General features: G+C 33.2%; 4 protein-coding genes across 8 annotated transcripts; 2 read left to right on the forward strand and 2 right to left on the reverse strand.

The window, feature by feature from the left end:
- Positions 1-5: 5 nt before the first annotated feature.
- On the reverse strand, positions 6-2,578 carry LOC101265390 (uncharacterized). The gene is made up of 4 exons (XM_004232298.5): positions 2,328-2,578; positions 799-859; positions 484-673; positions 6-289 (listed from the first exon to the last, which is right to left on the reverse strand). The coding sequence occupies exons 1-4, from the start codon at positions 2,532-2,534 to the stop codon at positions 247-249; spliced, it is 501 nt and encodes a 166-aa protein (XP_004232346.2). The 5' UTR covers positions 2,535-2,578; the 3' UTR covers positions 6-246.
- A 2,419-nt stretch (positions 2,579-4,997) lies between these two features.
- On the forward strand, positions 4,998-7,447 carry C5-SD (delta(7)-sterol-C5(6)-desaturase). Its single transcript, NM_001365972.1, is given in 3 exon segments — positions 4,998-5,359; positions 5,946-6,251; positions 6,960-7,447. Coding segments are annotated over 3 exon segments (816 nt in total). The 5' UTR covers positions 4,998-5,142; the 3' UTR covers positions 7,253-7,447.
- Positions 7,448-15,252: 7,805 nt separating this feature from the next.
- Positions 15,253-23,586, forward strand: LOC101254358 (chloroplastic group IIA intron splicing facilitator CRS1, chloroplastic). Of its 5 annotated transcripts, none has more exons than XM_010318019.4 (11): positions 15,253-16,367; positions 17,186-17,660; positions 18,643-18,773; positions 19,795-20,133; positions 20,211-20,367; positions 20,854-21,143; positions 21,237-21,296; positions 21,458-21,752; positions 22,723-22,821; positions 22,887-23,089; positions 23,182-23,586. In XM_010318019.4, the coding sequence occupies exons 1-8, from the start codon at positions 15,453-15,455 to the stop codon at positions 21,497-21,499; spliced, it is 2,409 nt and encodes an 802-aa protein (XP_010316321.1). In that variant the 5' UTR covers positions 15,253-15,452; the 3' UTR covers positions 21,500-21,752; positions 22,723-22,821; positions 22,887-23,089; positions 23,182-23,586. The 5 variants fall into 5 exon arrangements, with proteins under 5 accessions (XP_010316321.1, XP_010316322.1, XP_025885325.1 ...); XM_010318020.4 differs by having other exon boundaries at positions 23,193-23,586; XM_026029540.2 differs by having other exon boundaries at positions 21,458-21,593; positions 23,193-23,586.
- Positions 23,557-26,453, reverse strand: LOC101263961 (LEAF RUST 10 DISEASE-RESISTANCE LOCUS RECEPTOR-LIKE PROTEIN KINASE-like 2.1). The gene is made up of 3 exons (XM_004232293.5): positions 25,271-26,453; positions 24,923-24,952; positions 23,557-24,854 (listed from the first exon to the last, which is right to left on the reverse strand). Exons 1-3 carry the CDS (start codon positions 26,055-26,057, stop codon positions 23,698-23,700), a joined length of 1,974 nt encoding a protein of 657 aa, XP_004232341.1. The 5' UTR covers positions 26,058-26,453; the 3' UTR covers positions 23,557-23,697.
- Between the last annotated feature and the right edge of the window lie 102 nt (positions 26,454-26,555).

Genomic DNA, 26,555 nt, shown 5'->3' on the forward strand with positions numbered 1-26,555 from the left:
TGGTGTTAACGCCAAATCATCAATAAATATATAACTATCATTGAGAATTCATATATATAATAATTAATTAAATCACTTAACCGTAGTAAATTGATATTAGTACTACTTAACAAATACATTTACAAGTAAAAGGGTTATTTATCAGTAATTGGTTGGTTTGCTCTACACGCCTGAGCCCGAGACTTAGTATCTCCTCATAAGTAAAAGGGCAAGATAGAAGCATTCCATATTCAGATGCTGATATCTCTACATATTGGATTTCCTTTCCCATCTCTCCTTGGTGTCGAGCCTACAGTAGGTAGAGAAGTGCACGATTCATAAGAACATACGGTATGCAAAATCAAAATATCAGAAAGAAAGAAACATAACCAACCAAATACAACACTAAAGGTGCTTGAGCCTACTCTTTTTTTTCTAGATGGGGGACACAATCTAATAGTTTTTTCTAAAAATAATGATTGCCAACATTTTGAAAGGTCATACCCCCAATGCAACTTCTGCCGCTTTTTTGACAATGTGTTGTCTTCTTGAGAGGATGAAAGGTCTGTTGTACTGCTTATTGACAAAGTAATTCTCACATCTTTAGCTGTTTCTATTGATTTTTCATCCATGATTGCCTTGCATTTAGCATTGACATCTTCACCATTATACTTTTTAGTGGAGACAACAGTTCCTGAAAACCTCTCCTCATCAAAATGTTAACTAGAAATTCACTTCCAATAGAAAAAGTAAACAATACAAAAAAGGAAAAGAATCATTGAAAATGTAAACAGAGTGCTGAAGAATCAAACTACATACCTTTCGTTTTATCCTTGACCTTAGATTTTGCTTTTATTTTTAAGCGTCTTCGATGCAACTCCTGGCAAACCAAAGAACATGATATTGAAAAATCAATCCAGACAAACTAAGAAGAAAAAGCTAAAACAACTAAGCACACATATCTATATATCCGAATGTCATAAACTCAATAAATGTAGTCCCCAACCCGTAGCTCAGCAAGCAAGTTTTGAATTTCCTTTGTCTAACATATAATCAATGTTGTTGCTAGCCTATACCTCAGTATTCTAAGTTTTGAAACCGATTTTACCATCTCGTAACTATGTATCCAACTATACAGTCCAAAATTAAAGCAACCTTTACTCCAAGACTTCTAGAAAATGTTTAAGGGATCACAGATTGAAACATCAACATATACGTGGATAAAGATTGAGAACTGTAAAAGTGCCCAACTGCTACTCATACCATTCTAAGCATAATAACATGACATGTTTTTACATAGTTACATATTCTGAAAAAGCTCGCAAATACTTAACTGGACGTGTTACATAAAGCTTGTAAATAATAGTGTGCACGGGTGGACCTAATACTTCTTACGTGAGGCAGATGCCCTTCAATTAATTCTAGTGTTCTCGGAATAACAACTCAATGTTTTCCAACTTGTAACTCATGCTTTAGATATTACTGTTAGGAAACGTGTACATTGGACATGTGGAACATATGACACTGATAGCTCAGCATCCTTTCGAATATACATGTGGTTTGTAAGGATCCACAGTTTGGGTTGCTTGCTGAATCATAGGCTAGAAAGTCACATGGTATGTGGTGTGCTATGCTTTTTCATTGTAGGTTGATGTCAACGACAGAAGACATCAACCTACAATGAATCGATGATATTAGTTAGAAATTACCAATTCACCCAACCACAAAGGTTATTTGTTAGAACCAACCAAACATCCTTGAAAAGCACCACAAAGTATATTGCTTTACAACTCCACTCGAAAACTCACACACCTTAACCTCTAATATAGCTTGGATAAACTACCAATTACAATTCTTGGTTTTCCTCGACATATTCAATCAACTACGCCTCAATCTCAATATTGATTGTTCTTCCATAGATAGCCCTGGTGTACAAGGTAATGTAGGGGAGTTATATGTAATAATAGAGGTGATCGGATGCTAGGCTTCACGAAGGATATTCCAGAATAGTACTAAAACTCTCACAAAATTATTAACTGTTATTCGAATTGATGACTCTAGAAATCTCCAAAGACTCAATAAATTTTATCAGCGATAAATCTTAGTATAGCTCTATGAATGTAGGTCACTAGTGCAACAACTGGGAGATCCAAAACTCTCATATAACAAATCCTCTATAATCATTTTGCTCTATTCCGGAGAATTTCATTCCATTTCCTAAACTCAAAGTATCATAATTACTGCTACTTCATTAGATAGAGAAATTTTGTTTACCTTTATTTATGAATGAAAAACAACAAGAAAACTAGGTTCTATAAACGTATGAAATAAGGCGAGAAAGAGATTACTTGAAATTTGGAAACTTGAGCATTGTTGACACCATTTTTATTGGTGAAATTGGGTTGTAGAGATGGTACTGATGCTATCGCAGCTTCTCTCCTCCCGTCGTCCTCTTCCATTGAAACAGCTCCAGACCCGACCCTGACCCGCTTCGCTCTGTGGCAATTTATTCGGGTCTTTGGGTCTACTGACGGGAATGGGCCAGGATACAACATAACACGGGCCTTGTAATTTCATGATCCACTCATTTGTCATACAGTGAACATTTTTTGTATAAGTAAATAGATTTTTATTATAATCGATATATCTATGAATGAATAGATTAGGTTAAATTTAAATAGATCAAGATAAATAGAGTTAATAAGTTACTGTTAAACAAAATTAACCATAAAAAAATATCGCATATCTAACGTTGCGTATGACATTTCATGTGAAGATTATTTATTTCTATACAAATTTCTATTTATATATCGTTTATACAAAAAATACATAATTTTTAATATTTGTTATTTCATAAAATTAACGTATAAATAACTATATTTTTCTTATTTTATTTTTCAGCATTATTATACTTAAAAATATGAATTTAATTGACATAGAAAAGACAAACAACATGATACGTGGTACTCCCTTACTTTGTCTCCTATTTATATTTATTAATTATTAGGACAACATGAGTATTTAATTAAAAGAAAAACCTGCTCCAACTCCCTTCACATGCACACAAAATCCAAAGGGATACATTATATAGGTTTATTAAAATGTTTTTTAAGTATTTATTATTATAATTAAGTAAATTATATAAAAATATGTTATTTCTTTAACTATACATATTAATTCTGATTGGAACAAGCTTGATAATTTAATACTGAGATTTTATACATATAATTAAAAGATGTTATGATAAATTGAACTACTTAATAAACATGTAAAAACCCATATATTTTCAAAATATTAAAGTTAAAATATCTAATAAACTTTTTTTAATCATATAGTTAAAATATTCAATTGAAATAGATTGAATTTAAGTGTCTAAATAAATTTAGTAACAAACTAAACAAACGAAGGGAAAAAAAAGATAGAAAGGAAAAGATTAAAGAGCATTATTTCTGTTATGCTTGATTTTAATTTAATTCACCACTAAGATTTTTTATTTTTTAGAAAAAAATTACAAACCATTAGATCACGTTTACTTTTTAGGCTATTGTTAAGTTGTGGAGCTTGATTAATATTTCTGTAACTAAATATACTCTGAATTATTAATATATACTTCACCGCCGTGGAAGTTTATTCACGGATATTACCACGAACTATTAATTTCTCTCTCTAGATCTCTCATCTCTCTCTCAAAAATTCTTATATTTTTCATTTATCAAGTGTGTGTGAATTCGATCCTAACAACTATACGAGTAGAACTACCTAACATTTCAAGTAGCGGCATGAAATGTCTATTTAGGCTAAAAAACAAAGGACCACGAGGAAAATAACAACGGAGAGAGTGATTTTATAGCCCCTCAGCCAAATAAATAAATAAATAAATAAATTCTCTTTGGCCGGCCAGCTAGTTTCAATCTTCGCAAAATAATAGATATTTCTTGATAAGAAGGTTTAGATCCATAGCATAGGTAACATGAGAAATATGAAAATTAATATCATATAATATATTTAATTTAATTTTGTAAATTGAATCTACAAAATAATGATGTATGCACTATTTAATATTTTGTGAATGTTGAAATATTGTTTCATTAGACTGATATGATAGATTGCTAAACTAAATCTCATAATATATATTACATTAAAGCTCAAACTATAATCTCTTTGATACTATTTCCATAGAACGAATGTGCATTAACAGAGGGGAAAGGAGAAAGACCACATAATGATTAATCATAGAGATGATAATAAAACCAACAAAAAAAAAAAAAAAAGACAAAGTAGAACAAGCCAAACTTATGAAGGCCATAATAACCATATAATAAAACAGACAAAATTTTAATTTTTGAATTTTTTTAATGTAGTCGAGTTTCCCCCCTTCAAAATTAATTATTGTGACATCAATATACTGCAACAAGTGGCTGGTTAGTTCAACACAAGTTTAAAGGAATAACACAAACAAACTTTCATCTAGTTATATCGTTTTAGTAAAATGGACATAAGTTATTGCTTAAATTCCATAACTGTTTATATTTTCTTAAAAGTTTGATACATTTGTTTATGAAAATCACTTAATAGCTTAATGTTAGATGTATACATATCACAATTTTAGCTAATATCAAAGTTAATTTTGTGTCTAACTTTTTTATATATATCTACTCGATTTTCAATAGTATCTAGATTAATGAAACATGACAAGGTGAATTCAAACTAAGGATTAAAATTAATAAAGCATGATAAGATTATATTAAATATATTATTGTTATCAGTAATATTTTCTCGATTTATTATTACATAATTATTAATAAATGTATGAAATATTACTCTAAAAAAAAAGTGATTGAATGATAAAAATAAAATGTGAAATCTATCATATTTTTAAAAATATTAAACAAATAAAATCAAACGAACGATCTTATTAGAATCTTTTGCCAGTTTAGCTCACCACACAACACGTGGGAGTAGTAGTCCAAAATGGAATCAATTTTCATTAAATACAGCCTGCCACACATGCATATATTGTGTTACCGCACTAGCCCCTCTTTGTTTTCCTCTCTATCTTCACTCCATAGTTCCTCCTTTTCCGGCGGACCATCGCCGCCGGAGTCTGGTAAAAATTCGACCCGAGACGGACATATTTCTCTTTTACCTAGTATACCGTCGGAGATGGAGGATTACTTGAAGCTATTCGTGGAGGAGACATCGTTTTACAACCGTCTGGTTTTGGGTACATTCTTGCCGGAATCATGGTGGGGACCACTTCCTCATATGCTTCAAGGATGGCTCCGTAACTACATTGGCGGTGTTTTACTTTACTTCATCTCCGGTTTCCTCTGGTGCTTCTATATTTATCACTTGAAACGCAATGTCTATATTCCCAAAGGTATTGATTTCTTTTTTCCCTTTTTCTCCCGTGAAAGTTTTTTTATTTATTTATTTTTTGTGTATAGATGATTTCTTTGCATTATTGGAAATTTTCAAGTTAATGAATTACGTTGACTGTTTTAGTAACGCTTGTGAAGGTTGGATTCTGAATATTCACTCTTTTGATTTGAATATTTTGGCATTTTTTGGGTGCTACTGTATTTGAAGTAGGTAAAGAGTAAGAAGCATATTCCCATTTTATAGTGTATTGATATGTAGAGCAATTACTGTGGATCTGAAACTATCATGTATCAGTAACTCTGACTAGAAAATACGAGAAGAAATCACCTAGTGTTTTGTCTCTGTTGGTATTTGAACCTGAGACGTTATTCTTACTCAACCCACCTGATTGACAGTAGGCCACCTCCTTGTGTATATTTGTGGTCCCGTTAGTTCAAACTAGGGATGTCAATACCTCAGATGAATTTAACAATTCTAGGTTTTTACGATTCGATAAAGATAAAGAGTAATTAATGTTTTGTATTTTCTCCCGTTTGGTTAAAAAGAGGAAATTATATATGGGCTGATGAACAGTTTGATTGCAGATGCCATACCATCAAAGCAAGCAATGCTGTTGCAAATATCAGTTGCTATGAAAGCTATGCCGTGGTACTGTGCCCTTCCATCACTTTCTGAGTACATGATTGAAAACGGATGGACCAAATGTTTTGCGAGAATAAGTGATGTTGGATGGCCTACCTACATCATCAATGCGGCTATTTATCTTGTAATAGTGGAGTTTGGAATCTACTGGATGCACAAGTTATTGCATGACATAAAACCTCTGTATAAATATCTGCATGCTACACATCATATTTACAACAAGCAAAACACACTTTCCCCATTTGCTGGTAAGCTCTTAAGTCTACTCATACCATATTGGTGCTTATTTCTGAAAACAACTTCTAGCTCGTGGAGCCATTAGGTGTCTCTGTGATACTTTATTGATAGTTTGTTGAATTAGTGAGCGTCTTAGTTGCGCGGATTCTTCACTTTTGATTCTCGGATTCTTCAAAAATACACTACTTTTGGCTAATCCGACACGCAACCCCTTGACATTTTTGAAGAGTCCGAGCAACATAAGTGAGTGTTTCCTTTGTGATGACTAAAAACGTTGAAAAGCTAGTCACGAGGACATTAAATTAATATGTGTATTTTAACATTCATGTCTTCAGTCGGTGCATCATTTCGTTTCGTGGTCAGGAGAGTCGAGTGTTGACTTAGGTATTTGGTTAGACTAGGGAATAACTGAACACATTGGAATTTCGTCTCTTGCCTTTTAATTGTTTCTGTGTGCCAAAATCCAGTTTAGTTGAAAAGAGTGGAGTAGCGTTTGATAACCGTTTTGTTGTTATTTTCTCCTTTCCTTTTGTTGGAAACTAGAACTTGTTACAGGATTGAGGAAAGAAAAATATTAAGCAGTTAATTTTATGGTTAGTTGTGTGTTGTAATTTCTGATGCTCTATCGAAGCTAATTTGACCTCTTGAGAGTCATGGCTTCTTTTATGTTTTATCTGGTACATTTTCAAGCTAATTGCTAAACATGTTCTGTTATTCAGGATTGGCATTCCACCCATTGGATGGAATACTGCAGGCAGTGCCACACGTTGTAGCTCTTTTCTTGGTGCCAATGCATTTCACTACACACATAGTGCTCATATTCGTGGAAGCCTTATGGACGGCTAATATTCATGACTGCATACATGGTAAGGTGTGGCCTGTAATGGGTGCCGGTTATCATACCATTCACCATACAACATACCGCCATAATTATGGTCATTACACAATATGGATGGACTGGATGTTTGGAACTCTTCGTGATCCCGTTGAAGAGGATGCCAAGAAAATGTAATGTGCATGATTTGCACTCAAGGATGTTCCTTATTGTTCATTGTCCCAGCAATTTATCTCGTGTTTCCATCGTTGGTGGATGTAAATTTTGATGTAGTAGTTTATGTGAAAACAATTTGCTTTTATTGTCTTTTCTTCCCCTATATATTTAATAATAAGCAATAAAATCTGTGGGGAAGAAAATTTCAGTTTCTAACTTTATGCCGGAGTCCTTTGAGGTAATCATATAACGAAAGCTAAATGTGAATCACATTGTCACCATGTTATGGTGGATAGAAAAAATGTTATTTCTTAGCCCTTTGGGGCTGCTGCTATCACCCTGCTCCAGGGATAGTTTAGTTGGGTTTGGACCCAAAACGTTGGTCATTTTCAGCTCTCTTGAGCAACTAGTCTCTTTGGTTTTAATCCCAATAATATTAAGCTTACCTTTTAACAACTTGATGGAGGTTGACTCGAAACATCAAACAAGGGCGTGTTGATCTTCCAGCCCAACAGAGCATATGCAGGGAATAGAGGGAGAGTCCAACCGGATTCATTGCAGTTGTATATGCATAGAAAGGTAAAAGAAGACAAATTAGTATTCAAAACAAGGAAATATATGAACAACCATTTAACCCATCACATAACAAATCTAAGTTGAACTTGTAAACCAACTTCAAAGACGGAAAACTTTCACATATAGTCACTCAAAAATAGTCTAATTTTTTATCATAGTTATAGTTTGTTAATTACAATTCGTAGCTATATATTATATGGGGAGAGAGGCGAGCGAGACTAGACAAGAGAGAGGGAGAAAAGAGTGGGAGAAAGGTAAATTGTATATTATATTGGTTCGATAATTGTATATTATAGAGTCCGGAGCCTAAAAGGTAAAAAATGTTAATAAAAATTCCAAAACGGTATATGAAATTTCTTTTTAATCAAAAGGGAAATATCGCTCGCGAAGTAGCGATTTTGTCCACTGAAAAAAGCAAAATCGTTGCTATAGCAGCGATTTGTTAAATTTGCTTTTTTTTTTAAAAAAAAAATTATAACAAAATCGCTCCCGAGGGAGTGATTTTCAAAATAATTTTTTTTTAATACTTTCTTTTATATGTCGCTGGTAAGGCAGCGACTTATGTATAATTTTTTTTTAATTAATATTTTTTGCTTTTTTTTAATAAAAAAAGTTATAAATCAATTTTTTTTTTGTAAATCAAATAGCTGCCAAGGCAGTGATTTTTAATGAAAATTTTTAATTTTTTTAAAAAAACTTAATCGCTGCCAAGGCAGTGATTTTAAGAATCAATTTTTTTTAGTGATTTAATTTTTAAAAATTAAAAAAAAAATCGCAGCAATTTAATTTTAAAATAATTTTTTTTATTTAAACATTTTTCAAATAAAAGAAACAAAAAGTAAAAAATAATAATAATTTAAGGGTATGTCGCTGCATAAGCAGTGACTTACTTAAAAAAGTTAAAAAAAAAATTTGAAAATTGAAAATCGCTCCCGAGGGAGCGATTTTGTTATAATTTAAAAAAAATCAAATTTAACAAAATCGCTGCTATAGCAGCGATTTTGCTTTTTCCAATAGACAAAATCGCTACTGCCCGTTTGGTTAAAAAGAAATTTCATATACCGATTTAGAATTTTTGTTAATTTTTTTTACCCTTTAGGCTTCGGACTAGTATATTATACATATATATATTTGTATATATGGCAAGAGAGATTGGGAGAAGGAGGAGAGGGACAAGTGAGGTTGGGAGAGGTAGGAGCGAGGCGAGCTATATGTATATAATTCTATAACTATGATGAGTAATTAAATTATAAATTTACTTAATCGCGTAATTTTATCCAAATAATAATATCATTGAACTTAAAACGAAACGAGGAAATAAAGTGCTGAAAAGTGAAAGGAAACAACGAAATGTTCTTCAACTATTTTTAGGATTAAAACGAACCATTCCTCTCAACTAAACCAACCAAACAATTAATCAGTGGCAGCATAATTATAAGAAATCTAAATTGATACTTCCTTCTATTTGACATGAAATAAACATATAACAGGGCATAATTAGTACATATCAACTCTCTTCAATCTTACGAAAAAGGATATGAAGATTACCATTAGGTGCTCTGTGCTCATCCTTTTTAAACACATTCTTATAGTAACTGAATCATAGTTGAATTTTAAACGGAAAATGATTTAAAAAACTGAAAATAAAGCAGGACATTCATATTTCTATTTCTATACAAATTACCCAAATTATTGCTAACCGGCTTTCCACAGTAGCAGAAACGGCTCAAACATATTAGTGGTCGTCTAAAGTAAAAATTAAACGCGCCTTAAAAATTGTTAATAACTTTTATATATTGTATATACAATTTTCTCTCGCTTTATAAAAAACAGAAACATAATTATACACTTCTGTGTATAAAGCGAGAGAGGCGAGCGAGAATGGAGAGTGGCGAACGAGATTTTTGGGAGAGAGAAGCTGACAAATTTTAGCTAATGTTTGCTGTGGAGCACAATTAAATCAAACCTTAGCTATTCCATTTAATTTAGGTTATTAATTTACTATTATATACAATTTTTCCTTAAAAATAAGACTCCTTAAATTTAAAAGAGCAACACACATATTTATTTTTTAACACCATTAAATTACCCCGAATAGTAGATAGCATGATAACATGAATTCAAATAAAGGGTCTACCAAAAGTTAAACTTTTACAATTTAAATAATACTATATTTGTAACTATTGAAACAAATCTAAAAAGTATTTAAAGTATCTCTCCTTATTATTATTTTTTTAAAATTATGAATGAGACACAGATATGATGTGATAAACAAGATTTGTACGAGACTCCATTTATTCTAAAAATGGATAATTGATTTAAAAAGTGGCCCAAAATTCTTTTTTTTTTCCTCTATCTTTATGACGTTTTCCCCCTCTCTCTTACTTTTTATTATTTTATTTGATTTAACTTTTAACTATTGTTTGAAATTTTAAACTTGCATACTTTTAATAATTTTATTCATGGAAGGTTAGAAAAATATTTTAATAAACACCTACTTAACAGATATTTTGGCAAAGCAATGTTCCAGGCTAATCCTAGACTAGTTAAACTTACTACGGTAAGTTAGCTCATTTCGAAAATCTTGCTGTAATTAATAGCCCATATAGGGTTAATGAAACTATTATACCTATATATACACATATAAAACTTTTCATTAATTTATACGATATTTCTTATTCTTGAAATTCAAGTTAAGTGAAATTTAATAGATTTATTCATCTACTTTTCTAATACGTTTCTTAGAAAATTATAAATTAAAATAATAATTTCATTAATTTATTTCTTAAAAAAAATTGCGACTTTACAAATTTAATTTACACCTTTGATAAAAATAATTGTTAGAGTAGAAATTTTTTTTACTTGTACATTGATTTTATAAACGAAAAATTAAATACAAATAACTATTTATTAAAATGTGAATAAATAACAAAGTATAACAAAGAATTATCATAATAAATAAAAACGTATACAATGATCATAAAACAATTAAATCAAAATTCACCACATAAAAAAGAAAAAACACAAATTAAATAGATTAGTTAAGAATGAAAAAAACATTTTAAAAAAATGGAAACTAAAAATATATTGAAATAATTGTAAAACAAAAGAGAAAAAAGAAAACATAAACTAATTAGATTAGTTAAGGAAAACATTTAAAAAATAAAAAAAATATATTGAAATGGGTGTAAAACAAAAAATACAAAAGAAAAAGCAAAGTTAATTAGATTAATTAAAAAATATCTAAAAGAATAAATAAAATATATATTAAAATAAGTGTAAAAAAAAAATAAAGACCGAAAGGACTCCATAGCTGCCCCTTTGTCACTTGGCAGATGGTTCCAGTCTATTTATCAAGCAAATAAGACTTACATGCCTTATACATGATAAATTTTTTCATGATTTTGTATTTTTGCCTATATATATTTTTTTTTTTGACCAGGTCACATTTGGTTTTGAACAAGTTCTTTAATGGCATATTTTAATAAACATATTAATTTTAGTGATACTTTTATTTATTATTGATTATAGCAATATATTATAATATTATGTTAAATTTATAATATATATTAAAAGTAAATTAATTATGTATATATATATATATATATGTGTATGTGGTATAGTTGTTCAAAAAGAAATTACATTTAATGTATAATCTTAAAAAATTAACATGCGATCTCAAACTAAATTATTTTAAATCTAAATTAAGTTTCTTGTTTAAAAAAAATAATAAGGAAAACACGTGTTATGACTATGACTAAATGTGCTTTCAACTTTAATCTGAACCTCACATATTAAATGCAAGTTAACTCTCAATCGCAGCCAGATTAATGAAGTATGTTAACATGAATTCAATTTAAGGTTTTAACAAAATTTAAAATTTTACAAATTAAATAATATGAGGCAAGATATTGAAAAACAATTTTTTGATGGAAAAAGATAAATTGTCATGTTCTATTTCATTTAGTACAACTCCATTGCCAAACCTAATAACATTCCTAATTGAGAGAAACTAAGAGTTAATAACTTTGATGGTCACTCAACTATCAATTGTTTTCACAGAAAGTTGCTAAACTTTCTTTTTCAACTCAAAAGTCACTCAACTATGACTTCTTTGCACATAAAGTCACTCAATTTTCATTTTCAATTCAAAAGTCACTCAACTAAGACTCCTTTGCACAGAAAGTCATTCAATTTATTTAATTATTTTTTCATTAAAATTTAGTGACATGAAATTTTAATTATTAACCAAAATTTTAAGAATCAAATAAAAAAAATTGATTTGGTTTGATTTTCCTTTATTCAATTTGATTTTTTTTTTAAATTTGATTATTCAGTTTTGTCAACAATTAATAACATAACCAAAGTTATATTTGTAATTTGAAAAAAATAACTCCTTCCATTCATTTTAGTTGTTATGTTGCTTTCTAAAAGTAAATTTGATTAAATTTCAAAGATTATATTAATTTGATATTTTTTTTAGAAAAATAGATATTAAAAAATTATACGAAAATTTCTCTAAATTGCAATTTTTATATAACAATATGATAAAAAATACATATTATAATGGTAGTCAAAACTCTTATCCTTTGACTAAAAAAAATTCATAACAAGTAAAAGTGGACGGAGGGAGTAATATGATACTATTTCCAACAATTAATATTTTTAGGTTCTCAAAAATAATTTAGAGAACAAATACTAATTAATATTAAAAATAAAATGAAGACAAAAATAGTAATCCATTTTCATTATAAAATAGTGCCAGCACATATTGTGAAATCGCCGTAGACCCACACCCATTTCTTCTCACTCGCTCTCTCTCCAAAGTTCCTCTTCTTCCGGCGGAGCATCACTGCCGGAGCTTGGTAAAACGCAATCCGGCCCTGACATTTTTCTCTTTTCCCGATCATACCGTCGGAGATGGAGGATTACTTGAAGGTGTTTGTGGAGGAGACATCGTTTTACAATCGTCTCGTTTTAGGTACACTGTTGCCGGAATCATGGTGGGGACCACTTCCTCACTTGCTTCAAGGATGGCTCCGTAACTACATTGGCGCTCTTCTAATTTACTTCATCTCCACTTCCCTTTGCTCTTTCTACGTCTATCACTTGAAAGGTCTGTTAAATAATGCTCAAATATGCAATCATAAGTTTGAGAAATTACTCATCTATGCTATCAGTTAAAAATTTAGCTCATATATGTCAATTTTCGGGCCGATGAACATTTTGATTGCAGATGAGGCCATACTATCAAAGCAAGCAATGGTGTTGCAGATATCAGTTGCCATGAAAGCTATGCCTAATTGGTACTGTGTACTTCCATCATTTTCTAAGTACTTAATTGAAAATGGATGGAATAAATGTTTTGCAAGAATAAGTGATGTTACCTACTTCATCAATACATCTATTTATCTTGTAATAATTGAGTTTGGAATCTATTGGATGCATAGATTAATGCATGACATAAAACGTAAATATCTGTATTCTACTCTTTATATCTACGACAAGCAAAACACACTTTCACCGTTTGCTGGTAAGCTCTTATAAGAAAATCCATAGGAAACTTATTTTTCTGCAAGTTTTCATACTGATACCGGAGGTGATGCCACACGTCGTAGCTCTATTCATTGTGCCAATGCATTTCGCTACACACATAGGGCTCTTGTTCATTGATACGTTATGGACTGCTAATATTTATGACTGCATACATGGGAAGGTGTGGCCTGTAATGGGTGCTGGCTATCACACAATTCATCATACAACATATCGACATAATTATGGTCATTACACAATATGGATGGACTGGATGTTTGGAACTCTTAGTCATCCTGTTGATGAACAGGATGACAAGAAAATGTAATGACTGAAAACAGTTGATTATCTTTTCTTCCTTGTGTTTAATTATAAGCAATAAGACAATTTGTGAAGTTATTTGAATTTACGAGAGATATTAGTTAACGATATAGTGCATCTATCGTACATAAGTAAGAGAAAAAAAAGGCATAATACACAAATGCGTCTTTTAACTCAGTCTCAATTTACCTTTAAGTCTTTCAACTTTGGATATGCACAAATAAACATTTAAATTTGTATAAACTTGAATAAGTAGACACATAAATCCTATGTGACATGATACATGTTGAACACCACATATGACAAAAAAATGCCATGTAAAACCATTTTGGTCCTTGATATATTTTATTTGATTGAAATATTAAGAAATATGTCCATTTTAGTCATCAATGTATTTCATTCGATTGAGATGGTTCTTTATAGCATATAGTAAATACATTTTATGAGAACCATTTCAATAAAGTGAATACATTAAGGACTAAAATAAACACATTTCTTATACATTAAAAACTATTTCATTCAAATAAAATATATTGATGATCAAAATAAAGCATTATCCATACTAAAAGGACCATTTTGGTCATTTTCTCACCACAAATATTATATGTTAGGGAACCATGTAATTTCTTGGGTTTTAATATTAGAAGCACAATGATGTTTGATCGGTTTTATTGGATCATCAAAACTTGTCTACTCATATTATTCAAATTAATGAAAAAAAAATTCCGACGTTATAAGAACATGAATTTTGGTATTTGTAAGTCATATTTAAATAATAATAATAATATATCATCAATTTTAAATACTTATAAAAACATGCATTAAAAATAATATTAATATATAAATCACCCATCAATGTTAACTTACATCAATTGATCATAAATTGTATAATAAATCAATAATATTTGTAAGTATATATGATTTCAAAGCATCTAATTAATTATTTCTTCATAATTAATTGACTTTTAATATTATTATTTGATTATATAATATATGATTTATTGATATAAGTTGATATTCAAAAGTGATTCATATATTAATATTTTTGAATATATGTGTTATTCAAAATTGATGACATTATAGTAAGTTTTTAAAAACTATTCTTCATAGCATAAAAAAAATTAATTATGATAAAAGAATCTTAAGTATGAAAATTTCTTTTTAATAAACTAATATATGGTTTTTTAGAAAATATCAAGATCATTATTTTAATTGAGTGAGTTTGATGAATTAAATAACACTATTATTTTTTTTTAAAAAAAGGTTTAAATGACATGACAAGGTTAGCTAACATATTTGGACAAAGTATTATTGAGAGTTTACTTTCTCCCTTTGCACCACAGATCATCAAGAACACCACAACATCTCTTAAAAAATTGACAGAGACACGGATTGCTGATATGTGGTTTTTAAGAAAGAAACATATACATCAAAATTAAGTTGCTTGATTCTTTAACTTGATCCTGAAATAGGGTAATAGATAAATAAAAGGTATATTTAAGTTTTTTTAAATAGTTTAAAAATATTTTAAAATCTTTTTTATTTGAAAATTGACTCTATAAATACACGAATGATATTAATATCAGATACCTAGATAAAATTTTAATATAAAATACACGGGATAAAATTGATTTTATATATTATAATATATAAAATTATGAAATATCAAGAGAGAGGGAAGCAAGAAAATCAGTTGAGTATTTGTTTATTTAATAGAGTGCTTTGTGTTGTTTCGTCTTTCTTCTTGATAAAACTTGGAAACTGGTAAGAGCTTAGCGAATTCAACATATCCATGTCTGCTACTTTACTTGTCGCTCCCAATTCGAATACCCTCTGTTGTCACCATGCCAATTCGTTTATCAACCAAAAAACTCTTCTTTTTTCCAAATCTTTCAATTCTAAATTTACCACCTTTTCCTCTCAATCCAATGATAATAATAATCCCATCAAGAAAGTGGAGCAATGCAATCTTGAATTTGAAAATCAAGATTATGGGTCATCAAGTTCAGGAATTAAAGGCCCTACTGCTCCATGGATGAGGGGTCCTCTTCTTCTTGAACCTAATCAAGTTTTGGACTTATCCAAATCAAGAAAAAAGAAAGATACCAATTTTGCGAAAACCCAAAACCCTAATGATGCACTTTCTGGTAAAGTTAGTGGAGGAAGAGGTAAAAAAGCAATGAAGATGATTTATCAAGGAATTGATAAACTCCAAGAAACGCAAATTGGGGAATGTACACAGGTGGAAACTGATGTGAAGGTTGAATTTCAGTTCCCACCAGGATCTTTATCTGGATGGGGAGATGTGAGTTATGAAATTGAGGAGAAAAACCCATATGGGGAGGAGGACAATGTGGAAAGCCTCGAGGGAGTGGAATTTGGTGTTTTATCAAGAGAAGGGGAAGGAAGAGGGAGTAGAAAAAGTGGGGCGAGAATGCCATGGGAGAGTGAGGAGAGAATTGTGTATAGGAGAATGAAGAAGGAGAAAGTTGTCAGGACTGCAGAGTCGAATCTTGATGCAATGTTGCTTGAGAGATTGAGGGGTGAGGCTGCAAGGATTCAGAAGTGGGTGAAGGTTAAGAAAGCAGGAGTTACCCGAACTGTTGTTGATCAAATCCAATTTATTTGGAAGAATAATGAACTTGCAATGCTCAAATTTGACCTGCCTTTATGCCGTAATATGGACAGAGCTCGAGACATTGTCGAGGTTTTTCTATAAACACCGTATTATCTATGATCATATGTCCGTAAATAAGCTTTCTATATTTTGTGCTTTGTAGGGTAAAAAGAACTTGCAGAGGAACCTTTTCATTTTCTGACGTTATTATATTTTGTTTTCTGATCCTGCTATAACATATTTGTATGTTTGAGATATATAATGGTATTAAGTTGCGGTGTGGTTTCATTATCAAGCAAATATCCGCTGTCAAGAATACTCATGTTTACGAATGTCATCTAGTAATGCAGTACTCTTAAAGAGACTAATTCCTCTTATACATCAAACCAAAGTCAATACCGTTAGTGTTTTAAAATACTTCTAGTCCCTCTTTGATTGAGTTGAGTCTTTTTTTTAATCTAGGAAAAGAAGAAAGTGATTTCGGGCTTTGGTTTTGGGACTACCTGAACTGATTTTTAGTTGTCTTGGATGCTGGTAAAAGTGCTTGCTTCATGCAATCAGTTTCTGTATACAAAATTCTTATGATTTGTTCGCTTAAGGGGTCATAGTTGTGAATCCTCAAACAAGTCTAGTCCATCGAACAAGTTGGTAACTTCGCGTTGGAACTGTTTCCTTTTTCAGGGAAACCGCTTTAACTGTTTATATTAAGCATGACGGGACAAGTTGTCCTGTCGGATGCTCCTCTTTATGTTGTTTCAGTTCTCTATTGTATCTAATAAACCAGTGCTCACTGTTCCTAAATAATACTAACATGGTTTCTAGTAGTTATTTCTCATAAGTGTAGAGGATACTTGGTTAAGTTTCTGTCCTTTTTGATAGAATTGTGTGTTATTCCTTTTGTACTGCAGATGAAGACTGGAGGCTTTGTTGTTTGGATGAAGCAAAATGCTCTGGTTGTTTATAGAGGATGTAGCTATACTTTACAACTAAAGGAGCTACAGCATGATTTTTTACGTAGTCACCAGAACCCTTCGTTTACTGAAAATATTGAAGAGACAAGTATTTTCTCACCATTGAACTTAAGTGGGAGCAGTGAAGATGAAATGATAAGTGTTGGAAACTCAGAAGAGGATAGCCTAGTAATGAATGAGTCACTTTACGAGAGGGAAGCTAATAGATTATTGGATGACTTAGGACCTCGTTATGTTGATTGGTGGTGGCCAAAGCCTTTGCCTGTGGATGCGGATTTACTTCCTGAAGTAGTTCCTGGATTTAAGCCACCATTTAGACTTTGCCCACCACGTTCAAGATCAAAGCTGACAGATGATGAACTTACACAATTAAGGAAACTTGCTCGTTCTTTGCCAACTCATTTTGTCCTTGGTAGGTTTCTCATCTTGATGATCATATCTTGTGTAGATGAATTGCTCCAGGAATTCTATTCTGCATATGTTTCCTGCTTGTGTATATCATGGGTTGCTGTACTGTCTCGATTGATAATTTGGACTTGAGTCATATTTATTATTGAGAATATTCCTGTTATGTAACTGTAGTTTGCTTGTTGTATGATGTTTGTACGTGTGATATTATGCCATTTATGTTCATGTCAAGAAAGGAAAATTGCCAGGTGGTGCATTAACAGTGGTATATGCTTCTTCTGAGTTTGACTGTCTAGACATTTAAAAAGTGGACATGTAACATCCTAAGCTAATTAGGAAAGTGGGTTCCTTTTGTGAAAGAAGACAGAACATCTTAATCAGATCTTTGACGGTACTTGTCATTTGCAAGTTTTTTGTCGTAAGGGACTCCTTTTTTCCAGTCTGCACATATGAGGGTCAAAATTCATCTTTACCCAAGACTTGTTTAAATATTGATTCTTACATATTCTTGATGTAAGAGTTTGTGACTTGGGATTGCTTTTATGTAATTCTCAGAGGTTTATATTTGGTTTATGTTTTACTCCCTGAACACAGTTTCCCCCCCAAAATTTGGTCAAATTGCCCCGAGGAATTAAACTGGTCATATTGCCTTAGAAATTAAAATGGTCAAATTTGCATGGACATAATAGATAAATATATCAAAATGATCTACCTTTTACACCTCTTGAGGTTAAAGAGAAACAAGTCAGATCCCTCCATTCACCCTTGTCTCTAGAACACTATACATGACTCTCGTCTGTTGCTAGGTCTTTGCTGCACATGAATAATAAATTAGCTAATTGTATTTATTTGACATTTTTTATCGTGGATCATTTGATGAAAGTTTTGAGCACCCATTTTGATGCAATTGTTTATGCACCTTGTGCAACTCTATGACTATATTTGTCCTGTTTGAGATAGTTTATTTTTCATGACATGACATGAAGGGAGAAACAGAAAACTGCAAGGCTTGGCAGCAGCACTCGTAAAGTTGTGGGAGAAATGTCATATAGCAAAGATAGCTTTGAAGTGGGGAATTCCAAATGCTAGCAATGAGCTAATGGCAAATGAGTTAAAGGTAAGTTTTGTCAAAGCAATTTGTATTTAACATCCTTATATTTTCTCAATTAATCGCAGTCAACTTCTTGAGCAATAGATGAGTCTGTCTTAATAGCTAGCTAGCTTGTTCTATGGTTACATGGCATCAGTTATATTTCTATGCATCTTAGTAGAGTAGAAAATGGGAGGAGAAGAGCTGCTTACTGCCCTCTGTTTCATATAAACTATCTTGTCTTTATATTGTGGTAGATAGTAGAATAAAATAGGTACTATTCTTCAGTCTGAAACCCTATTTTGATTCTCTATGAAATTAGAAATGGAAGTAGGGCAGAGCAGGGTCTGGCGAGGCGTTAAGTTTTTCAATTTTAAAGTTGCTCACTTTCAATACCCATTTGTATCCTCCTAATGTTCTCAGTTCTTCCTATTCATACATAATAATCAGTTTTAACTAGTGCGCCAGGGATGCAGCCTAGAACCCAATGAATTGGGTGAAAAAGTGCTGGGTCATTTCTTCCCATCAGATTATGGCAAGAACTTACCATGATTGCGCCTTGTCCTATGCTATTAGTTCTTCTTTTGCAGAACAGAAATAATTTAGGATTGAGTTACCTACCGAAATTGCAAAATTAAAAGAGGAATTAAGCAGCTAATATAGATGGTTTCAAAGCTTTGTTGGTGAATGTGTCAGGGCACTGGTGCCAGAGTTGAGCTTAGGAAGCTTGGTGTGAATGTTTCAGCGAAGTCTATTTTCATTGAGATTATGAATGTTGGGAGTGTATCATAGTAAACAATTGTGTGGTGTTGAAAACGCTTTAACAACTGGAAAAAGCTCAAGTGTCTGGATGGTGTTTGGTGGAAATGTTATTCAAGCTACAGAATCTAGCCTCTTTTAGCTACAAAATTTCCATAGTGCTCTAGTGGGCCTTCTAAGCAGTGTTAGAAGCAAAATAAAAGAAAAGGTTGGGCAGATTGGCTAGATCAACGGCTTTGCCCTTAAGATTCTGATAAAATGCTCAACTCTTTATTTTATTTTTTTGCAGTATCTTACAGGAGGAGTCCTTTTATTGCGGAATAAGTTCTTTATAATCCTATACAGAGGCAAGGATTTTCTTCCTTCTCAAGTTGCAAAACTTGTAGCTGAAAGGGAGGTGGAGCTCACAAGATGTCAGCTTGAGGAAGAAGTTGCACGATTCAAAGCAATTGAAACTCTTCCAATCACTATGGAAGCATCAATGAGCAGTAGTATTGTTGGGACTTTATCAGAATTCCAGACAATTGCAGAACCTGGAAAGGAGAAATCTGAGGTTGAAGTTCAATTGATGTCTGAAAAGGAAAGATTAGAAAAAGAAGTGAGGAATCAACAGGACAGCCTTTACATTGTAAGATATCAGCTATTCATTTTTCACTTTCATTGTTTCAAGAAGCAAATGAACCACTACCCTACTCTATTATGCAGCTCAAGAAGAAGATTGAAAAATCATCTATAGCACTGGGAAAGCTAAATGCTGCCTGGAGACCTGCCAAAGAGGATGACGATAAAGAAATCTTAACACAGGAAGAAAGACGATCTCTTAGGCAGATAGGATTAAAGATGGACAGGAGTTTAGTTCTTGGTGAGCAAATTTTTGCGCTATTTTCCTCTCTTTTCTTTCTTGGTCAAACTATAATAACTGTAGCTGAGTTGCAATCGAAACTTGAGAGTCTTCTACAGATATATTGTCTGTTATCTACCCGGATTCTGAAATTTCTGTTATGATTACACATCTTAAATAGTTCCACAGAGAAGTGAACTATTATTTGTCATATTCCCTAGTTGGACTTGTATAAACAAACTGCTTTCCTCAATATTATTCACGGCTGGATGACAATGCTTCAACCCGAGCTAGTTGAGCCAACTATATTAATCCTTCATATCAGTTCTGTTTTATTCAGCTCCATTTCATTCCAATATTCGACAACAATACCTTTGTCTGATAACTACTGATTGCTCAAAATTTTAGGATCTTAAAATATTGAGAAAGTTTTCAGTTCTGCTCTATGATAAAACTAGTTTCTGATCACTTGGTCACCTCAAATCTACTTTCTCAATTTCTCTTCAGGGAGACGTGGTGTTTTTGATGGTGTCTTAGCTGGTCTCCATCAGCATTGGAAGCACAGAGAAGTTATTAAGGTGATCACAATGCAGAAAATCTTTTCTCAGGTCATTCATACTGCAAAGCTCCTGGAGACAGAAAGTGGTGGAATACTGATTTCTGTTGACAAAATTAAAGAAGGCCATGCAATAATAATTTATCGGGGAAAGAACTACAGACGCCCAGAGTTGGTTCCTCAAAATCTTCTAAACAAAAGACAAGCTTTATGTCGGTCCCTGGAAATGCAGAGACTTGGAGTGAGTCTTCTGCATCTTAAGGCTAATTTATTTAGTCCTTCAGTTTTGTGACTGTTATAAATCGTGGATCTCAGAGTTATGTTGTTCTTTCAGTCATTGAAGTTTTATGCAAATCAAACGGAGCAGGCAATCTCTGATCTTAAGTTGAAATTGGTAATTTCTGTCTCTGTTAAAGTTTTTCTTTTTCTACTGATTGTTTTTGCCTTCCATTTTAAAAATTAGTTGTGACTATTTCTTTGGCTTTGAAATGGCATCTCAAGTGAATCTTATCCAGTTTTATTAGCTGAAATTTGATAGATAGTTGTTTTTTGCAGGTAGAATATACAGTAAAGATTGGTCAAATGGGGGAGATCTAAAGCTTGTGGTGCAGTCATAACTACTATTGCTCTTGATTTCTGTCTTGACATGGTCTACTTATATCAGCGCGAAGAGAATTCACCCATTAGCTAGGTGAGTTTAAGGTCATAAATCAAGGGCTCTCAAAGCAATAGTCCTTATTTCCCCATAATACTCACTTAGCTAGCATCTTGGGATTTCACTTTTGGGATAATGTGCAACTTGGAGAAACATTAACTTTGTGATTCTCCTGATGAGACCAGAACAGTTCAGGTATCCTATTCTCTTACCTATAAAAATATGCTGTCAATATCATGATATTTTAGCTTTGTTTTACTTCAGTTCTAGACGGATGGTTTGCAGCACTATAAATTTATTGGCTAAACCTTGCAAAAATAGTTGCCTCATAATATCTTTATAATTTTTTTGGGTTGAAGTAAGAGATGTAACTGCCTCATATTGTTTCAGCTTAATTTTGGATATGGAAAATCTGCTCTGAAATATGGAGGTTTGAATTTCTTAATTATGAGAATGCAAAAGTTTAAGCAGCATCTAGACTTAAAGAAGTGTTGCTCTACCAAAAGTCATGCCCTTGTCGAGGCTAAGATATGGTTTTTGAGTTTTGGCAGTTAAGCTTCCAACTTTTTGTACTGGAGAGTCTGAGATCGATGATATCAGTGGCTTTAGAATCCCAAAAATGAGCAGAAGACCAAGATTTAAAGCTGACACTACATGTCATGTGACCATGTGTTAAATAATGCAAATAGACGATAAGATGCCAAGGACTGCATCTTCTTAACAAAGCGGAGAGTTGATAAATCCTTCCACATCATGGGACTCAGCACTAGTGTGTCATGCACTGGGGTTTGCACGAATGCTTAGGAAGTTTTGATGCTCACGAAGTGAGACTTCTGTAAAATACTACTATAGAACCATTTTGGCCTGCAAAGTTACACGGTGTTGAAAGAATCTCCAGATATTCAAGAATTTGCTACTTTCTACTTAATTTATCCCTTGGTAGCATTTTTGCTGGATTAAGTGTGTCATTCAATAAATGAATTAATCATTTCTCTTGTTGTGTTTTCCTGTCACCCTCATTCGATCAGCAAAAATTATGTGTCAACTAGCTCAGGGTGCTTCAGTTTAGGTTTTAATAGTTCTGACGTTTTTCAATAGCTGTAGAACTAGGAGAGTCGAATTCTCAACCGTGGTGTAGTTCACTTATCTGTATCTTGTGTGGCAGGATGGTGGTGGACTGCAGATGCAATGGATTGTTAGAGTAACATTGCTAACATTACATAATAGACATATTTCAAAGGACTGATACTTGTTGCATGATCTGGTAAGGTTTAAGATTATTTTGATTAAATTCCAGAACTCAGACCTCAAGTCCCATGACTACTACAGGAAATATCTGTGGAAGCATTAAGTAGGCCCACCTCTATACTTGAAAGCAATAAAACAGACATTTGGAGGAGGGAGAAGATGAACATACTACAGGGATTTGTTCCATACAGCACGGAGTCGGTAAACGTTAATTGCACTGCTGATTTTTAAGGACACTGTTCCTCCTCTCTTGCAGCAACTTTGTGATATTGTGCCAATTCCAGGTTTGAACATCTGCAGAAATGTTTTATGTTTACTCAATGGAAGATTGCATACAAAGACCTATTCTTACCACACACTGACTTTTAAAATTAAGTTCTTTTTTAGCTTTACGGAGAAGTGGCAAACTCACACTGCAGTAAAAGATGGTTCTGAGGCAGCATGGTGTTTCCAGGAGGATTCGTTGTTACCATTGTGATCAACGATCCAGAGTGTAGTGCACCTATGGCGTTATCCTTCATTTACCACAAGGCTACGACCATAGGTGTTAGTGTAATTAATCAAATCAAAGTGTGGTCAGGTTGTGCCTGCTCATTTATAGCAGGAGATGATACATATATAATTTGGATGCTAGGGGTGGGTATTTTACATAGGCACAAGCATTGTATGACAACAGCTAGATTACTTAAACGAGTTAGAATGTTTGGTCACTTGTCAGGCCACCACAAATGTGAAATTTATGTGCTCTCTGTTTGGTACCAATTAACAATAATTTTATCAACCCATTAATAGTCTGAAACCTAATCAGTGGTGATCAAATAATATTCCCACAATCCCACTAAATTGACAACACTTTCGTTATAATATATTAACAAATTTGCATCAATTGTTTTTATGTGGAAGCGATATTAGCTCCAGAAATGAACCTCCTTTCTGAGGTCATTGTGGATGTTGATGTAAGCGACTCTGGGATGGATCTTGTTGGAGAATTCAAGACAGGTTTTGGTGGAACTTGTAGGGATTGAAGGCTTCCTTCCAGCATTTCAACTGCCTTCTCTATAGCTGGTCGATCTGATGGCTTGGTCTGAATGCACCACAAGCCCACTAAAATCATCTTCCTTGCTACTTCTTCATCTTCTTCGTTCATGATACCTTGTAGACTTAGGTCCTTCCCCAGCTCGAGATGTTCATAGATCCAATTTGGAAAGTATACTTCACTAGTTTGGCTCATGTTAACGTTGTTTCTCACTCCAACCATCTCAAGAACAAGCATGCCGTAGCTGTAGACATCTGATTTGTGAGAGACGTGCCCAAATGCTCTAGAGAACACTTCTGGAGCAATGTATCCAGCCGTTCCCCTGGCACCTAACATTGATAGAATGCTCTCCTTTTTCTCGCACAATCTAGAGAGGCCAAAGTCAGATATTTTGGGGCAGAAATCCTGGTCCAAGAGAATGTTGTGAGGTTTTATGTCAAAGTGGACTATTCTTGTGTTGCAACCTCGGTGTAAATATTCCAAACCTCGAGCAGTCCCAACTGCGATACTGTACAATGTTGTCCATTTCAAGGAACAAGTTGTGCTAGATGGTCCACTGTTAAGAAATTTGTCCAGTGAACCGTTGGACACATACTCATAGATTAAGGCTCTCCTATTCCTTTGGTAACAAAATCCCAAAAGCCCTACTATGTTAACATGGGAAGTTCTGCTTATACTGGCTACCTCATTTATATAATCTTCTCCGTCACCATTAGTTTCTGTCAGGACCTTTACAGCTACTGCACGACCATCAGGTAGTTTTCCTTTGTATACCTGACCAAATCCCCCCTTTCCTATTTTATTGCTGAATGAGGCGGTTATTTTCTTTAGATCCGAATAGCTGTACATCTTTGGAGCATGAGAACCGTAATTTCTCATAAATTCTTCAATTTTGTGATTTTGTGATTCAGTCTTCCAGCAAATCAGTTGCTTACGGGATAACCCCCGACTTCTGAGGCAATAGATGATTGGAACTGATATTATGGCCAGCACTGCGATACAAACTGCGGCAACTGCATATAGATATTGTTAATAGATCAAGTACAAATGCAGATTGAGGGAATGCACAGGGATGCTTTACCTATTGCAGCTGTCGGAATCTTTACTGAACCTGCAGTATGTGACAAAGGACTATCGTGAATGAATAACTCAAGCGAACCGTGTCACAGTTTCATGAAGGAAAAACTACAGATCGAGAGAATTTACAAAAAAAGAGAGATTTTGATGAATGACTCATTCAGAATCCAGAAGAGTCACCATGAAAAGAGTGATAGTAACTAAATTAAGATACATAAGGTATACGTTTGAATATGTAGAAATTCGCTGTTTTATTCGAAGTCTAAGTTGGGACAAGATACTTTCTCCTACAACTTGTCTTCAAGTGATTCTGGCAGTGGTAAATTATGAAGATTAGTAGAGGAAAGATTACCTGGTAAGTCTCTGTGTACATTGTTGCAGTCGTTTGAAGGAGTACCGTTTTCACAATGGCAAGTAAAGTCTCCAGAATCTGGATTGGATCCACATCTTCCACCTGACACCTCGCATTGTTGGCACTTTGAATCAGTAGTTGCCGTCCAGTTTACTGAAAACCCGCCAGCAATGGCGTTTCTCAGAAAAACCACGGAAGCTGTAGGACTGGCTAATGCCACAGCATTCGTTTGATTGACCCTAGCTATTATTTCTTTCTGGCATGTTACCAGGCTAAGGTCGAAGGGAACGTTGATCAGCGTATATATACCAAATATACTGCTATTGCTATTGCAATTAAACCTATTTGGAGACGAAGCTGGTAATTGCGAGCCAGGGCGGACGGTGCAGCCCAAATACAGGGTAATATTCAGGTCACTCGAAACATAGCTGAAAGTGTTTAAATCAAAGGAAGCATTCTTAGGATTAGCCAAACAGATATTACTCAGTAAATCATCCCGAGCCAGAGTTACAATTCGATTAGGAGTGTTGATATCTATCACTTGGTATCTTGTTGATTCAATAGTAATTTTGGGGATGTTACTTTCGCACTTGATCTCAAAACTTGGATGACCACAATACTCTGGTTTACTCCCTCCCCAAAACGGGTAAACTATATCCATGCTGCCGCAGCGAAACGGCTCACCGCAACTCCTGTATTGTTCGTCATCTTGACCAAGGGATATGGGCATATCGAGATAACATAGAATGACAAACAAAATGACAGTTGTGTGGAGATCTGAGAGCATTTTTTGGGAGCAAATTCAGTCCTTTTAAAACTGCTAATACTTGCACTTGACAGGAGTAATATTGTCGACTTTTCATATCTTTGTAGTAACATTAAAGTCAAGCATTGACTCTTGGGAGTATGACTTGGTCTAAGTTGGCTGTAAAACCGTTTGAACATTACTTTTACCAAACACAACATATCCCAAGGGACCCAACTCAAATAACCTACCAAAGCAGTTTGGAAAAAATCATACCAAGAAAAGAGCGCCCTGCAAATAATAGGAGATACACTAGATAATGTAAATTCTCATTCACTTTTTTTTTTGTACATGAATCACTTTGATGCACATTGGGTAGAACGCAGGTGCATTAATTGGTGAACTCGATGCTTTTTTGGCTACTATAAGACTCAACTCAAATTTCTTGCGCTTAACACACACAATATATATCACTCTTTTACCACTGGACCAAATCCCTAAGACTGAGCGAAGGTTTATTAGATAAAGCTAAAACTGTTA

The sequence above is a fragment of the Solanum lycopersicum genome, chromosome 2, assembly GCF_036512215.1.
Source record: "Solanum lycopersicum chromosome 2, SLM_r2.1".
NCBI lineage: Eukaryota > Viridiplantae > Streptophyta > Magnoliopsida > Solanales > Solanaceae > Solanum > Solanum lycopersicum.